The sequence below is a fragment of the Galeopterus variegatus genome, unplaced genomic scaffold, assembly GCF_000696425.1.
Source record: "Galeopterus variegatus unplaced genomic scaffold, G_variegatus-3.0.2 Scaffold619, whole genome shotgun sequence".
Lineage (NCBI taxonomy): Eukaryota > Metazoa > Chordata > Mammalia > Dermoptera > Cynocephalidae > Galeopterus > Galeopterus variegatus.
Genome location: NW_007726730.1, coordinates 28664 through 29262, shown reverse-complemented (window position 1 = coordinate 29262; position 599 = coordinate 28664). Strand labels below are relative to the sequence as shown.

Genomic DNA, 599 nt, shown 5'->3' with positions numbered 1-599 from the left:
GGTTGTCTCTGGGATGGGTGGGTAGTAGGAGATATGATCAAGGGGGAGCAATTGAAGGGTTTCTAAGGGACCTGGTAATATTCGTTTTCTCAACCCAGGTAGTGAGTGTATGGGTGTTCACTTATCATATTTCTTTAATGTGTAAATTTTATTCATACTGTTGTATATATGATAAATTTCACAAAAAATAAAGTTAAATGAGGAATGATCCTTACAGTCTTTCTTTAACCCGTGGGACCTGCTGCTAGAGTGCTGTGGTGTTCACATTCTCAATGCCAGCTTCTTTGGTCATAAAATAAAAGGGGCCACGGTTTTGCAGCAATTCTTCAGGGCTGCCATACTCTACAATCTTTCCATTGTCTAGGACCATTATTCTGAAAGAAGGAGGAAAGAAATCATAGTCTTAGAAAGTAGCATCTCAAATCTTGTCATTTATAAGAAGAACCAGGACTAAGTTGTGGCAGAGTCATACAAGGCTACAAAGCAGTGAAAATGAATGAATCATGGCTGTGTGCATCAACATGGATGAACTCCACACGTAATATTGACAAAACAAACCAAGTGACAGAGGAATATACGCAGTATGAGTCCATTTATAT

General features: G+C 38.7%; 1 protein-coding gene across 1 annotated transcript in view; it reads right to left on the bottom strand.

Annotated features, from left to right (window-relative positions):
- Positions 1-244: 244 nt before the first annotated feature.
- Positions 245-599, bottom strand: part of ABCC2 (ATP-binding cassette, sub-family C (CFTR/MRP), member 2) — a gene marked incomplete at its 5' end in the record, with an annotated part of 22219 nt that continues 21864 nt past the window's right edge. Inside the window, one exon of the mRNA XM_008570607.1 lies at positions 245-374. Within this exon, the coding sequence (XP_008568829.1) occupies positions 245-374 (130 nt within the window). The remainder of the gene's footprint in view (positions 375-599) is intronic.